At 38.9% G+C, this 15719-nt stretch overlaps 1 protein-coding gene across 1 annotated transcript in view; it reads left to right on the top strand.

Moving 5' to 3' along the window:
* Positions 1–14102, top strand: part of Art3 (arginine methyltransferase 3) — a 61101-nt gene extending 46999 nt beyond the window's left edge. The window contains exon 8 of the mRNA XM_067144672.2: positions 12678–14102. Within this exon, the coding sequence (XP_067000773.2) occupies positions 12678–12787 (110 nt within the window). The 3' untranslated portion in view covers positions 12788–14102. The remainder of the gene's footprint in view (positions 1–12677) is intronic.
* The last annotated feature ends 1617 nt before the right edge of the window (positions 14103–15719 follow it).

Below are 15719 nucleotides of genomic sequence, written 5' to 3'. Positions count from 1 at the left end.
CACACACACTCGTACATGTTTTGAGAAAATTAAATTCTCTTCTTCATCTTGTGGATAAAATCATATACATCAAAGACCTTATTTAAAATGAATTATGTGCTAACAGATTGCGGATAAAATGACAATACAACAATATTAAAAATTCAAACATGAAAATCTTTTATGTTATGTCCCAATTCTATAAAATGTATGTACATGTGATGTGTACAGTTGGTTGACTATTGATACATTGTATTTAAATGTGGCATTATTAATGGTCTTTCATAGTCCCACCGCTTGATATTGAGACTGTCTGCTTATCCATTACAACATCTTAATGGAAAGTAATTCTATTATTTGAAGATCAAGCCTGCCAGGTTAAACTGGACTTTTTCCATTTGTGTGTAAGAAAAAAGAAAAGAACTAAAATGTAATGGTTCTAAAGGCAGCATGACAGGCTGAGAATCCATCGTTGGAATTGAAAGTAACTTACTTTAGATGCAGAGGTCTTACAGGTGTATGGGCACTATGAGCTCAATTGGCAGACTGACTAGCTGGTGAGTTGAATGACTGGAGGGGTGGAGTGGGAGGGGTCTGCAGCATAAGAGGGGAGTTCTTGTTGCCCTTTCCGTTTCTTTCTCTTTCTAGGATATTGGATTGCAAGTTTAAATAACTGATTATCATCAGTGCACACATCAGACGAATGTGGTAGAAGAGATAAATAGAAAATAATAAAATGAAACAAAATACACGAAGAAAGAATAGAACAGAGCTGAAGAATAGAAGAAAAGTATTTTACATAATTCTTTCTATAATGTGTTCCTTGGTTCAATATCTCAGACGATTTTTTGATTTTTTTTTTTTTTTTTTAAATGTCTACACCGCGTTGTAGGGTTAGCATGCCTGCCTCGTATCCGGAGGCCCTGGTTCGATTCCTGGTCACATCAGGGATTTTTACCTGGATCTGAGGGCTGGTTTGAGGTCTACTCAGCCTACGTGATTACAACTGAGAAGCTATCTGATCGTTAGATAGCGGCCCCAGTCTAGAAAGTCAAGAATAACTGCGGAGAGGATTTGTCATGCTGACCACACGTGCTCTCATAATCTGCAGGCATTCAGGCTGAGCAGCAGTCGCTTTGTAGGTCCTGGCCCTTCGGGGCTGTTGCGCCATGGTTTTTTTTTTTTTTTTTTTTTTTTTTTTTTTTCTGACACTTTGAAGGATATAGGTATCGGTAGGGATGGGGGAACTGTGGTTGCTAACCTACGCTTCCAAATTAAGAACCCTCTCTCCCCCTACTAGTCACCTCTTACGACAGGTATGGAATACTACTGCTCCCACCCCCAAATTCTACATAAGATTCTACATAAGCCAGAACAGGTAAGGTACAAGGGGAAGATCAGAGACGAGCAAGTTTACTGGGACAAGAAATTAAGAGGAGAAGATAAAGTGCTAGGAGAAATTTACTCAAAAACTGAAGGAAACAGCAGAGGCAATATGAAACTATTGTTCAGAGTGATCAAAAACAAAAGGAATTCAGTTGAAACCATCAAAACAATTGAGGATCCTAACGGAAACCTGGCCACGAAAGAAGAGGACTTCAGAGAGGTTCTGAGGAATCATTTTGATCACCTATTGAACAGGACAGAAGCAGATCAGAGAACAAAAGAACCAGCTGTTGAAACCTGCACAGAGGTACCTCCCATTACATGGGCAGAAACAGAAGCAGCCCTTAAGAAGATGCTGCAAGGGAAATCCCCAGGAATCAATGAAGTCAGCACGGACATGATTAAAGCAGCAGGAGTCCAAAGTTTACAGTGGCTACACAGAGTGCTCAATGCAGTTTGGGAATATGGCAAGATACCTACTGATTGGAGCAAGGGTGTCGTTATTCCCCTGTTTAAGAAACAAAATCGCCGAAAATCCTCCAACTATTGGGGAATAATACTTTTCTCATGGGCTTAAGATTCATGAGAACATCTTAGAGAGCAGATTGTGAGTCATCTTAGAGCCACAGTTTGAAGAGGAACAGTATGGCTTCAGGCCTAACAGGTCCACAACAGACCTAATCTTCAGTGTCCATATGTTAATGGAAAAAATATTGGGAAAAAGGCAAAAATCTGTTTATGGTTTTCCTTGACATTGAGAAGGCATATGACAACATTGCAAGAGAGATATGGGAATCCCTAAGAAAAAGGAATGTGCCAGAGGGACTGGTGAGGAAAGTTCAGATGCTGTATGAGAACTGTACCAGCTGTGTGTGATTGGGTGATAGACATTCATCCTGGTTCAAGACCGAAAGTGGAGTCCAGTGCTCTATCCCCATTAATGTTTATCACCATCATGGATGACATAATGAAGAACAGTAAGAAAACCTCTGGTGAACTAAATGCAATGGCCTTTGCTGATGATGTTATGATCTGGGGAGAAACTGAGGAACAAATACAGCCGAGACTCAATGAATGGAAGGTTAAGTTCCAGGAGTTCAATCTCAAGATAAGCGAACTCAAAACAGTAGTGATGGCAATAAACAGAGAGGGGCGACCACGAACATCATGCTAGGAAACCATCCACTAGAAAGTGTGGAGAGCTTTACATACCTTGGCAGTGTAATATCTCAAGATACACTAGCCACAAAGGAGGTGGCAAGTAGAGTGCAGAAGAGCTCTCACTTTTACCAGCAAGTACAAACACTCCTCTGGGATTCCAAAATACCATCAAAATCAAAGCTGGTGATGTTCAATCAGTACTTCATACCAATCTTAACCTATGGTATTGAAACTTGCACACTCACTAAGAAAGACTCATCAAGGTTGCAGGCATCCGAGATGGAATTCCTTAGGTCTACAATTCAAAGAACCAAACTGGACTAGTTGAGGAATGATGTGGTTAGGAAGGAAGCTGGGATTGTTACATCATTGGTGGATCGGATAAGCATGTCCAGACTGAGGTGGTTTGGGCATGTAATGAGGATGGAGCCAACAAGGATAGCGTATGTTAACTTGGAGAGACATGTGGCAGGGAAACGGATGGTGGAAAGACCAAGAACCCACTGGATGGACATCGTAAAGATGGACATTGCAGATTGGGGAAGGACGCTGGAGGACGTCATTAACTAAAGAACGTATCTCAATAAGACAGAATGGAAGAGGCTCACCAGCAGTACCCGGGAAACTGGAACTGTAAATGATGATGATGATTAACTGATCAAAATTGAAAATGTGTTATTAATTTCAGAACATAGCAAAACGCTTAAACATAAGGCGTAATGTGTATTTGCCGACCATTTACTAGACACGGTACATAAGTACACAAATATCAAAAATACTTACTCAGTGTTATTGGTTTAGCATTCCAGTAACTACCTTTATGATGTTTGGTGATGCCATGGTACCGCACTTTTGTCTTGTAGGAGTTCGTTTACTTGCTGGTAAATCTACTAACACAAGGCTATCATATTTGAGCACGTTTATATGCAACCAGACTGAGCCAGCGCTCTACAGTCTGAGCCAGTGAGCCCAATTCATAGCAGCTCATGATTTGACTTGCAAGTTAAAGAGCTGGTTAGGCAGCTGAGGTGAAAAGAGACGGGAACACTCCTACAGGTATTACAAAGCACAAACACATGCTGACATAGGTAAGGTGACTGTTTTCTTGTACACGGTGCTACTGTATTTTGTTAAATGTAGACTATTTCATCCATTCACCATCATCATCATTTTTAGTTAACCGTCTCCAGTTTCCCGGGTACAGTGCAAGAGCGCTCTCCACTTATGTCTCTACAAGTACACTTCATCTTCTTCTTCTTCAACTTTACACAATTGCACTCCTCTTCCTTGCAGATCATCGTTTATTTGGGAGATCCATCGTGTCCTTGATCTGCCCCTAGGTCACTTTCCCTCCAGATCTTTGTCAAACCATTTTCATGCTAACCTCTTCAGATCCATCCTCTTCAAATGACCAAACCATTACAATCATGATGTTACTAGAATTTCGCTGAGTGGTTTCACTTGGATCTCTTCGCGGACCTTTTCATTCCAGATCTTGTCGTTTAGTTTTCTGTAGCATTGACCTCAGGAATTTCATTTCCGCAGCCTGAAGTCTGTTGTTATCCCTTCTGTTGATGGTGCAAGTTTCCAGACCGTATGTTGTTATTGGTACAAACTAGGCCTGATACAAACTTTTCTTAGATATTAAAGGAATTAGGTTGTTCCTGACTTGATCGTACAAATCAGCTCCTTTCTGAATCCTATTGGTGATTTCATCTGAGCAACGACCATCTCGAGTTTAAATGCTGATCAATTTCTGCTACCTTCTTTCCATCCACCATAATATTCATACTTCTTCTTTGCCTGCTAACCTTCATGGCTACCGTCTTTATAGGGTAAATTTTTAGGCCAAACTCCGTAAATTGGTTGTTCCAGACATCTAGTTTCTGCTGTACTTTATCCTCTGTGCAACCCCAATCACCACATCGTCTCCCTTGTAATCAGTGACGACACACTGTTGTTTCACCCTCTTTATGATTTCGTCCATTACAGAGATGAATAGCAGTAGCGACAATGCACTGCCTTGTTGCACTCCCTTAGAAGTAACAAACCAATCTGAATATATGCTCCCTATTTTAACACAGCTCTGAAAATGGGTGTACAGCATTTTCACTTTTCTGATAAGAGAGCCTGGAACATGTCTTCTTGATAGACAATCCCAGATCTTGTCCTTAGGCACACCTTTTCGAGATCCAAGAATTCTCTCAGTATTTCTCTATAATCATCCTAACAGCAAAGATGAGGTCAGTGGTTATTCTATCACCCCTAAATCCACATTGTTCTTCTGCTAGCTGAGATTCAATGATGTTCCTGAGCCATTTATCAATAACTAGCTGATGTACCCGTGCTTCACAACGGAATTCTACATTGTATACAGAATTCTAGGTTTGGTAGTGTACACATTGTGAGCAAGATTGTATTAAATTGCATAGCACTTAACATTACCCTAGAAACGCGACGGGGGAGTCACCAAACGTACTTTCTCATATGAATACTGGGTTAGGGAATTTTCATTGTAATGGTAGCCTCACTTGCCTACCATCAGTCACAATCAGGTTGGGGAGTATTCATTATAATGGTAGACACTCTCCACCTGCCATTTTACATCCTCAGAAAGACTGACTTAGTAGTTTTCCCAACTGAAATGAACATAGGTCATTACAATGACGTCAGTAGGAATGGCGCAATTAAAAGCAATGCTTTAGTATGAAATACTCGATCAAAGGAAATCCACACATTCTCACTTTTAACAAACAGTACTACGCTGCTGATCTAAGAGTCCAAAGTTCCAGAGGTGGAATGACCAAGCCGCAGACAGCCGTGATCGGTGAACACAGTTCGTCTTATTTTGGCCGGGTGGGGGTGTCGAATAGTGGAGGCTCCCAGGGTAAAAACTATGAACTTTTACTAATCTGTTTCCTGGGAGTACCCGATGAGTCGGAAAATCTTAATTCACTACACTGCCGGCGGAAAAATCTATCTGAATTGGAGGCAAATTTTTCCTCCAAGCCAGAGGAGAAACCCCCTCTTCACTGCTAATGTGGAATAAAATGCATATAGAATTTAACAAAAGTGAAGAAGAAGCTTTTCTTGAGAAACGGCTCTTTTCAGGGTTGAATTTTGAGTTGTTTAGTGAATCGTGTGCTATAATTTGGAATAGGCCTATTTTGTTATTCTAGACCGGGTACTATTACTGCTGCTGCTGCTGCTGCTGCTACTGCTACTACTACTACTACTACTACTACTACTACTACTACTACTACTACTACTACCACTACCACTACCTACTACTACTACTACCACCACCACTACCTACTACTACTACTACTACTACTACTACTACCTACTACTACTACTAAGTCACCCTCTGCCTTAAGTATGCACACTGCTCATTCAAAACAGCGAGTCAGAGTAGGGATCAAATAGCTGGAATACTATGATGAACCAATGTGTTGCGTACCAGCAGTATGGTATCAGAAAATGTATGAACCAGAGGAATGCTAAAGAATAGTTTTCTACTAATTGCTTTATGTTGCACCGACACAGATAGGTCTTATGGCGACGATGGGACAGGGAAGGGCTAGGAGTGGGGAGGAAGCGGCCGTGGCCTTAATTAAGGTACAGCCCCAGTATTTGCCTGGTGTGAAAATGGGAAACCACGGAAAACCATCTTCAGGGCTGCCGACAGTGGGGTTCGAACCTACTATCTCCTGAATACTGGATACTGGCCGCACTTAAGCGACTACAGCTATCGAGCTCGGTAAAGAATAGTTTTCTAACTTCCCAGCAATTTTCCGCCAGTTCAGTTAGATCGGTATGCAGCAGTAATCACGTCTATCGGAGTTGAGAGGCAGCATAAGAGGCAAAGAACATCACAACAAACACTGGTCAAAGTAATGTTATTGTTGATCAATGTCATGCGCTTTCGATATTGTAGGCCTTCACATTTAGTTTTCTTCAGACTCTGAAATACCACTCTTACCATAGTCGGTACAGTAATACTGAATAAAACATAAATGATCGGAAATTGTATTCTCTATAACTTTTGTTATGTAATACTTTTCGATAAGACCAATAACATAGGTATTTAGAAATTACAGTTTACGCTCCTTCCCCTAAACTACAATTTCATCCAGGGTGAATAAATTTGTTTATAGCTTAGACTGTTGTTTCTTATTCCCCGACTCTACATACTGATTTTCATTAAATTCTGTTAAGCCATTTTCTCGTGGCTTGGCGTTGATATGGACTTAGCAACAAAATTACAAATTCATGAATATCCGTGTTATAGCCGGTACGGTAAAAATGTATAAGACATAAACGATCGGAAATTTAATTTTATATAACTTTAGTTATGTAGTATTTATCGAAAGGACCACTAATTGTATAAATATTTGAGAATTAAATTTTAGGCCTTCCCCTAAACTACCATTTCACTCAGCATGAATAAAATGATTCATAGCCTAGATTATAGTGGCTTATTTTCCGACTATGCATACTAATTTTCATTGGGATAAACTCACTCATAAGGTAAATATTTAAGAATTAAATTTTTGACCTTCCCCTAAACTACCATTTCACTCTGCGTGAATAAAATTATTTATAACCTAGATTGTGGCGAGTTATTCTTCGATTTTGTATACCAATTTTAATTATGATAGGCCTTCCCCTAAACTACCATTTCTATGAGCTTAAATAAAATTATGGCCTAGATTGTAGCGACTTATTCCCCGACTGTGCATACCGATTTTCATTAAATTCTCTTTTGCCGTTTTCTAGTGATGCGTGTACATACATACATACAGACAGACAGAAATTACGGAAAAGTAAAAAGTGCATTTCCTTGTTACTGTGGACATGACCGATATCGAAATATCATTCTTTTCAAATTCTGAGCAATAATTTAATTTCGTGTGGCTATTTCTAGCCGAGCGCAGCCCTTGTAAGGCAGACCCTCCGATGAGGGTGGGCGGCATCTGCCATTTGTAGGTAACTGCGTGTTATTGTGGTGGAGGATAGTGTTATGTGTGGTGTGTGAGTTGCAGGGATGTTGGGGACAGCACAAACACCCAGCCCCCGGGCCACTGGAATTAACCAATTAAGGTTAAAATCCCCGACCCGGCCGGGAATCGAACCCGGGACCCCCTGAACCGAAGGCCAGTACGTTGACCATTCAGCCAACGAGTCGGACATTCTGAGCAATGTACAGACAAAACTCTTATTTTATATATATAGATTTTCTCCATAAGTTTTATTCCATTATCCATTATTAATCGTTATTAAACACACAGTTCCTCTTCAGCATTTTTATCACAGAAACGTACAGTCAAACTACCAGTGTCCTCTGACAACAACCAGTATCAACAACACTTCAGTACAATACTCTGCACAATGACCACATGCGTTGTTAACAATTTGAAATCTTTTGTCAGACTGGCCAACCATTACGCGTTTTGTTAGTAGAATGCATAATCTGTCCACGCAGCCACCAGTGAGATTCAATTCAGGTATTGTTAAAGCTTGGCATTTACATTCAAATCTCAGGGCTGAAAAACTGAATAAACTGAATAACTGAAAAAATAGTATCACTCTTTGTATATTTTAACATTTGAGATAAACTCGGACAGAGGAATATTTTAAAATACAATACCAAAATTGATTTTCAAATTTTTTTGCTACTTGTTTAATGTTGCACAAACACATATAAGGTTTTTGCCGACGGAAGGATGGGAAAGGGCTAGGATTCGGAAGGTAGCAGCCATGGCCTTAATTAAGGCACAACCCCAGCCTTTGTCTAGTGTTAAAATGGAAAACCACGGAAAACCCTCTTCAGGGTTGCCAACGGTGCAACAGTGAGGTTCGAACCCACTGTCTTCTGAATGCAAGCTCAACTGCGCGACCCTAACTGCATGGCCAACTCACTTGGTAATTGATTTTCGCCATGTCATTAGCAAAATAATGCTTGGACATGTAAAAACAAAGGGGACGAATCTAAAATATGAAACTGTCCCATAAAGTACTGGATTTTTTTTAACCCTCGAGCGCTCGCGTTCTTTTTCATCACATGAGCACTCGCGTGGCGCACTGAGTGCTCCATTAAGTATGTTAATGTTTTCATCGAAGTTAAGTAAATTCAGAGCCTATATTCTATGTTTTATCGTTCATTCATTAATTCTTGAAATATTTTTCATAATATTAGTCTTTATTTTACCTCCCTAATTACATTACAATATAATATTGTTATCCCAACCTGGTAGCTATGTACAAATTCGTGAAGTTTACAATATTGTCTATCATATTTACGTCAATAATTTTGTGAAAAGGAGACAGTTCACTTGTTAAACCCCGAGCTTCACCCTTTGGTCCTGGAAATATTTTGACATTCTTCTTTTCTTTAGTCTTAGAGGATCCACTAGAACATTGTTTCTTCCATACACAAACTTTGTCTCTTCCTATGAATCAATCACTTTTGGCTAACACAACTTCACCAGAACTTTCATCACTTGTCCCCGAGTCATAATCCTGTTCACTTTCTGAGTTATGCTCATTGAAAATTATTTTCTCATTTTCAATTTCAGAATTGTCTTCCTCATTTTCACAGTCATCTGCTTTGTCGAAATCAGGATCATCATTCAATAACCAGTTCAGCTGTGGACTTGACAGATATCTTGCAGCCCTAAATAAACGGAACGATCATTGGAGACTCACGTAGAAATCAACAAAGAGTCCACAGAAAACTAATGCAAGACAATTCTAGTGAATACAGAAGTAATTTGTAAATAAAAATATACTTACATGATGGTGCGTGTGGCACACTGAGTACGCCAGTTGTGACACGGTGAACTTAAAACACATTTTAATTAGCTTCTGTTGGAGAAATATTTATTTGACTTTTCACACAGATAGCTAAAACTGTACTGTAGGAATACCTAACAACACAGGTCAGCAGATTGTTGGTGCGACAGTGGACATCCGCTTGTTTAAACGTGGCACACTCAGTGCGGCAGCGCGAGTGCTCTTGGGTTAATTTGCTTTACGTCGCACCAACACAGATAGGTCTTATTGCGACGATAGGATAGGAAAGGGCTAGGAGTGGGAAGGAAGCGGCCGTGGCCTTAATTAAGGTACAGCCCCAGCATTTTCCTGGTGTGAAAATGGAAACCACGCAAAACCATCTTCAGGGCTGCCGACAGTAGGGCTTGAACCCACTATCTTCCGGATGCAACCTCACAGTTGTGCACCCCTAACCACACGGCCAACTCACCTGGTAAAATACTGGATGGACAGCCATTACAGACCTACAGTCCAGCAAGTATACTTGTGCTTTTCAATACGTTCCCATGGCCAGGTAGGCAATAATGATCAATGTTTGAATTTTAAAAGCTTAGAATAGTATTCATTAAAAATCATTTATATATTCAATTACAGTAAATCACATCACATAGAGTGTTAAGGTATTAGCTCCAGTTAAGAATTATTGGTAAATCTAAGACACTAAACGCACATTAAATTTTGAAGCTTGAAATATTTCTCAGCAAACACTAATATGAGGAAACTCAGGACCTGCACACAACGCTCGGTCAGGCAAACACAAGTTTTCTCTAGACCCATCCACGTGTTAAAACAGTATCTCTCTAAAATAATGCTAAAAAAAGTTTTTCTCAAGAAATACTTTTGTGTTGAAAGTATAAATATTATCGTCTTGATAAGACAGAAGAGAAAACCGGCAGCTTGGCTGTCTCAAATGAAGGCAAATAATTTTGTTGACTCACGGATAATTTGGTTGAAAAGGGGATTATTTGATGTATAATTATGGTCAGATTCTTGAGCTAGAGAAAGATTTTTAGCTAATAGATGCATAATGTATACTTTCAGTAAGGTTTTGAGTATGGAGGTGGAATTTACTACAAAGTCAGTACACTGACTCCAGATAGCCAAGATTTTGTAATAGACAGTATTATTATTATTATGATTATGATTTCAAAACATTTTTGATATGGATGAGTTATCTGTTGTTGTTTGGCAAAATTGTACGCAAATACAGCTGTGTGTTAAAACTCAAGTGCATTGTTTGTTGAGAACTGGAGAAAAATACTTCATAATCTCAGTATCACGTTATACATTGAATTTCAAATGTATTCTCCAACATTACTTGTATATGTAGTTAAACATTGCGGACCGGGTGCTCATCACAGTGCTCAACGCCTCTGCATGGCCATTTTCTGTGTAACTTACTGCTACAGTGCATGCACATAAACCTTGCACTGATTATGATGAAATTTATTGGAGACCTTTTGGTAAGAGTTCTAATAATGTTTCCTGGTGTGGGAGGTTGTGAAGTGGCACACAGCAACTTTTGAGGGGATCAGTTGACCAGTAGTCTTTCCAACATGACCTTTTCTACCTGTCCCATCAATATAAAGAAAGCAAAAATTTTTTGCATCTCACTACTAGTTTCATCAGTCCACTTCAAGCCCTTAGGGGATATTTTGTGTGATGAAGTAGTTTGCTGGTGATACAAGTTCGTCTGCTCGGCCAGAAATTCAAAGAGATCATCACAAAAAAATAAGCCCTACTACTCGTCAATATTTTGAGGTTCATTAAGTCTTACCGTTATGCGAGGAACACCTGGGAAATCCTTTAAAGTTGACGAACTGTTATTTTCTACCCATTCATCAGAAGAAATAGACATCACTTCCATTTACACTCAGAACATCACTTTCAGCCTTGTTCTCGACCACCCCACCACTACTTCACGTTGTTTTGGAGGGCATTACATCATTATTATCACCCGAGACACTTTCGTCAGAATAGCTTTCAACATTGAACTCGTGATTGTCAACATCTGAATATGTATCCGCATGTAATTCATTAAAAATCTTGCGTGCGTCTAAGCTCGTGTTCAGTCTGGGAAGCACCACATGGTTCCTTGAGCGATGTAAACATGAGGTCAGAAAACTTAGCAGATGAATCATAAAACAGAAGAAGAACGTAAAGCAAAGTTAGCATGGAATAAACCAAAGCTTCAACACTAAGATTCTAGTAACCTTGACCGCCAGATAGTTTCAGAAGTTTTGACAGATGTCACCGAACGTACAAGTCTCATGAAAACGAGTTAACTTGTCTCCGGCCTGCAATGTGTTAAATCATCCTGAAAGAAACACAAATACAGCTATACACAGTAGCGGTGATTGGGAGTTAGAAGTGGGGGGGGGCCACAAAAGTATAGACAGCAAAAAGTGCTCTTGTCTGAAGGCTATAACATGGGGGTTTGGAAGACATTAAAATTGAAAAGGAAAAAAAAAAAAAAAAAAAAAAAAGCTACAGAAGGGTAAATTTTTTAATGCTCTCAATAGAGACGTAAAGGTTGAGAGTCTACCAACTTAAGTGAGGTAATAATAGTACTAGACAATAATTACGCATAAGTTCAACATGATTATACATTTTAAAAGTCATTTAGTATTTGAACACACACTAAGAAAACTAATGGACACTAGATAGAACTGAACAATTACAATTAAATAGAAGTTCAACATGATTATACATTTTAAAAGTCATTTAGTATTTGAACACACACTAAGAAAACTAATGGACACTAGATAGAACTGAACACACACATTTACTGAGCGAGACTACCAGACTGACGAATGCGCACGGCAAGAGGGTGAATCATACCTCAGTGTTCATGACCTTGACAAAAAATATACCCCCGCTACTCTTCCCCACATCACATACTTCACGCTACTGCGCGAATCTCCACTGCTTATTGTGGCGCTGTGTGAATCGGTTAGCCGCAGCGAACGACATTTTGTGCGTATTTCCACTAAGCATTTTTCTTAATATTTGAAGAAATTAAAGAAAGGAATTAGCTGAAAAAAAGAATATGGATTGTACAAATTGCTTTCTTTATCATTGTGCCAAAACTTAAAAAATGTCAGGTGGCTAAAATGGAATAAAAATGTATTTTTTCTTCTGCTGCCTCCCCGCCTGCCCCCCTCCCCCTAACACCACTTCTGACTACACACAAAATGAAGGTTGGAGAATACATTTGAACACAGTTCTCATGCTTCTGGGAATTGCTTGTACATAGTGTATTTCTTTTAAATGACTTTACAATTGATAATGTAATTGATGCATTTGTATTGTTTCAGGGGAGAGCATCAGTGGAAAACTGATCTGCCAACGCCAAATAAAAGATGTACGATCTCTGACAGTTACTATTATACTATCAGGCAAACGGTACAAGTATATTTTATCATGATAATCGATATGTTCCTTTTTTGGAGAAGTTGTGATAAAATGTGGTGATAAGTAATTTTAAATATATGGCTGTTACTATGAAAACACAGAATGAATATTGTTGCTTTTATGAATTTTTTAATCCACTTTTTGGACAGTTCCTCAAGAACTGTAAATGAAATGTTGAAGGACTGTAAATATTACTTGTTGTGTTGGCTTGCGACTGATGTGAGAAATCATGTGATGTGTACAATGAAAGTCAATGCTTGCGGTGTATAAAGGTGACTTCCTTTGTAAGAGATGAGTATTAAAATTAATTTTTACCATAGTAGTTGAAGCTCTTTTCTCCTTACACACTCATAGATCTAAGAACATGCATACCAACCAGGTGTATGCATAAGTTTTTGCCGGTTTTTGTGGTAAAGAAAACGCGCAATTTTCAAGGGAAATTCATTTTTGTTTATTCAAAATATTGGCCATCGGCTTCTACACACTTCGCCCATCTTTCAGGTAACCTATGAATACCATGCCAGATAAACTGCTTGTCTTTTGCGGCAAACCATTCATTGAGCCATTTTCTAACTTCCTTGAAATTGCTGAAGTTCTGCTCTGCGAGTGTGTACCCTGTTGATGCAAAGAGATCAGATGGCGCCAGGTTGGAGCAGTACAGCAGGTGCAGAAGGTTGTCCCATCCAGGCGATTTCAAGGTGTCTTTCACTGGGTTTGCTGTATGAGATGGCGCATTGTCGTGTAACAAAATCACTTTGCCATGTTTTCTGGTCCATTCCAGTCGTCTTTCGATCCATGCGCGATTTAAATTAATCATTTGTTGTGATAGCGTTGTACATTAACGGTTTCGGCAGGCTTCAGGAGTTCATAATACACAATACCACTCTGGTCCCACCAGACACAAAGAACCGTGTTTAAATTGTCGAAACCATGTCTCACATGTTCTAATCAATAGAGCGTGTTCGTCATATGTTTCTACCAGCAATGACTTTTCACAGGCTTTTTCTTTTGATTAAATAAGAAAAGCAATCTGTGGCACGAATGTTCTTTTTCAGGCACAAACGTAGACATGATCACTGAATGATAGAACACAGACGCTTGTGTTTGGCGGACTAAACTTGTGTGTGTTGGTAGGTTAATATCAGACGAACAAACTGGCGTATGTGTCAAATTAATACGCTGCGTAATGTTTGCAGGCACCATCTCTTAGTGAAACCGGTAAAGACTTATGCATACACCTGCTTGCGACTGATGTGAAAAATCGTAATGTGTACAATGGAAGTCAGTGCTTTGTAAGAGATTTGTATTAAAATTAATTTTTAGCATAATAGTTGAAGTCCTTTTCTCCTTATCCACTCAGAGATCTAATAAAATGCATACTGAATTGCCTGTTTGTGTACAGGATGATGATGATTGTTGTTTTAACATCTAAAGTTGCGGCCAGTGGATTAGGCGGGTGTGGAAAACTGCACTGTTGTCAGATATGGGAACAGTGAAGCGACAGATGGTCGAGAGTTGCTTACCTCTGAGCACGGATTGGCAACGCTGACCGTGCCGTGTTGTCTAGTGGAAGCAAGTCCACTCCAAGTCCACATATTCTTTTCTATATTGCGCAGTCCAATGTGTAGTGTTAAAATATTTAAAGACATATTGTCGACTTTAAACAAATATAAATATTTTAGTAAAACTGATACAGATTAATGTTTAATCCGAAAGTAGATAATGTGTCCTTCACTGACGTGCGTGACCCTAACGACCTCAGCTAGCAACATTTTAAGTGGCCAATTTCCAAGCCATTTTTCAGGAAAACGAAAAGACCCATGGAAACATGTTTCAGGTAATAAATAGATGATTTTCTTTATTTTTTTCATAGACAACACTTTATTGGCTGAAAAAACAAAAACGTGGTCACTTACTGAAAATTTCAATACATGATTTTACGGATTTAAATTTAATTTAACTTTACTTGTTGGACCTTTATGTTTTCTTATAAATGATATAAAGAAGTGGAATCAGAGGTAAGGCTTTTTGCGGATGATGTTATTCTGTATAGAGTAATAAATAAGTTACAAGATTGTGAGCAACTGCAACATGACCTCGATAATGTTGTGAGATGGACAGCAGGCAATGGTATGATGATAAACGGGGTTAAAAGTCAGGTTGTAAGTTTCACAAATACAGTAGGAAAAGTCCTCTCAGTTTTAATTACTGCGTTGATGGTGTGAAAGTTCCTTTTGGGGAGCATTGTAAGTATCTAGGTCTTAATATAAGGAAAGATCTTCATTGGGGTAATCACATAAATGGGATTGCAAATATATGGTACAGATCTCTGTACATGGTTGTGAGGGTGTTTAGGGGTTGTAGTAAGGATGTAAAGGAGAGGGCATATAAGTTTCTGGTAAGACCCCCAACTAGAGTATGGTTCCAGTGTATGGGACCCTCACCAGGATTGCTTAATTCAAGAACTGGAAAAAATCCAATGAAAAGCAGCTCGATTTGTTCTGGGTGATTTCTGACAAAAGAGTAGCCTTACAAAAATGCTGCAAAGTTTGGGCTGGGAAGAACTGGGAGAAAGAAGACGAGCTGCTCGACTAAGTGGTATGTATTAAATAACACTAGTATGTTTTTATTGTTTACCCACCTATTCAGTACAATACAATCTTAAAAATAAGGACTTTGTCCTTATCAGAATTGTTCGCATAAAATTAATACATTGCGTGGTACGTGTTTCACCTATCAATAGTAGGCATCATCAACCATATTTTTACCTTAGGAATAGATCAGGTACCTGATTGGAAATGACTTATGAATACTGTTGAAAAGTAACTACGTCTTGTAAAATGGATTAAAGTTCGTTAAATAACTATTACAATATGACATGTAGTATACTGTTTGCTTAACAATGTTTGTGTTAATATTTGAGTCTAAAAACATGACAGTTATTT

This window comes from Anabrus simplex, chromosome 3 (genome assembly GCF_040414725.1).
Source record: "Anabrus simplex isolate iqAnaSimp1 chromosome 3, ASM4041472v1, whole genome shotgun sequence".
Taxonomy (NCBI): domain Eukaryota; kingdom Metazoa; phylum Arthropoda; class Insecta; order Orthoptera; family Tettigoniidae; genus Anabrus; species Anabrus simplex.
The sequence above is the reverse complement of the archived record's forward strand: the minus strand, read 5'-3'. Positions and strand labels throughout refer to the sequence as shown.